Below are 1,396 nucleotides of genomic sequence, written 5' to 3' on the forward strand. Positions count from 1 at the left end.
AAAAAAATACCATAGAAGTCTGAGTCACACACAATTCTCCTGTATTCCACTCATTAATAATAAACATAAAAAACAAACACCATGGTTCGGCTTTAAGTCACCTTGCGCACACCTTGTTACAGACAGGCTTTCTTGCTTTAGCGACGACGTCACGTCATAAGGATTACTTTTTGTAGCATTGTCCGCCTTTGAACTTACCGATAAAATAGCCGGCAACAAAAACAACACCAAGCGTGACGGAGCCCACCAGCGCTTCTTTAGAAACGATACGAAATGACATTTCTTTCACAAATTCAGCGCTGTTTGAGCTCTTCCGGGTTTCCTCGCCACTGTACCGTAATACTACGCGTAAAGGCGCCGCTCCGGGGTGGGTGAAAGGCGATTACAATTCTACAAGTCTGCGTCTCCTACTGTTTTGTGTTCTGCTTGGCACAAAACACCACGATTAAAATGTAAAATCAAAACAAACAAGAGAGGCAATTCAGAAAGAAAGAGTCACAAGAAGGGAATGTGTGTTTTGATAAACATAATAATTACAGTGGCGGAATCATTTTAACTAAAGGGAAAAACATGTTGCATACCCACTCAGGGTTTTAAATAAACTGTATACTGTAGCTGCAATCGACTACACGAAAACGAGAACTCACCGCAAAGTAGAGACGGGTCTGGTGTGGTTGGTCTGGAGGCGCGACAGAAACGCAAATAACTCAATTCCTGCTTAACCAACCTTAAAAATATGGCCATTCATGTATTCATAGTGGCGATCATGTGACCTGCTTCAGCTCTCCTGATAGGACTGTAAAACAGAAACCTAACGGCAGAAAGAAAATGGATCGCTATGATTTAAAGATGCGAGGAGACAAATATCAGAAAGTGTAACTGTAATCCTAATAAAACACGCACATTCGCAGATTAAATAAATTTTAAACAGATTAATGTGTATTTCTAATGATCAACAAGTACCTGAACTAGAAGTACGTTTCATGCAGAAAGTTAAAAGTTTTCATTTCTATAGTTCTGCACTATAAAACGTCATTGTAAGTATACTTTTTGTTACTTTTGTTACTAATTTTATGATGTTATATATTTCATGTTCCTTCGTGTAGAGCATTGATGGGGTTAAAGTTGGATGCCATTGCATAATCCCCGCTTCCACTGGTTATTGTTCTAGTGGTGCAGCCGACTCACTGTGACTCATCATTTATTTGGTTAATTTATTTCTGAGAAACATGGTTTACTGTAAAGTCTACTCAGGTTTTATATGCAGTCTAAATCTGCAAAGTAAATACAGCTGTTATTGTAGTAAAGTAAAAAATTAAAAATTGCAATATGAAAGTATAAGGTTTTATTCAAAGGAGCTTGCAAAGAAAAGCGTCTGGACTTCTTTAAGTTACTT

At 38.0% G+C, this 1,396-nt stretch overlaps 1 protein-coding gene across 2 annotated transcripts in view; it reads right to left on the minus strand.

The window, feature by feature from the left end:
- LOC102212151 (catechol O-methyltransferase domain-containing protein 1-like) overlaps positions 1-768 on the minus strand; it is a 7,596-nt gene extending 6,828 nt beyond the window's left edge. Inside the window, exon 1 of one of the 2 annotated variants that reach the window (XM_005736398.1) lies at positions 648-768. In XM_005736398.1, coding sequence (XP_005736455.1) covers positions 648-744 — 97 coding nt within the window. In that variant the 5' untranslated portion in view covers positions 745-768. Of the gene's footprint in view, positions 1-198; positions 354-647 lie in introns of those variants that run through there. The other variant, XM_005736399.1, reaches the window with a different exon arrangement.
- Positions 769-1,396: the final 628 nt, after the last annotated feature.

Source organism: Pundamilia nyererei, unplaced genomic scaffold (genome assembly GCF_000239375.1).
Source record: "Pundamilia nyererei isolate P.nyererei 1_Seehausen unplaced genomic scaffold, PunNye1.0 scaffold00069, whole genome shotgun sequence".
NCBI classification, from domain to species: Eukaryota; Metazoa; Chordata; class Actinopteri; order Cichliformes; family Cichlidae; genus Pundamilia; species Pundamilia nyererei.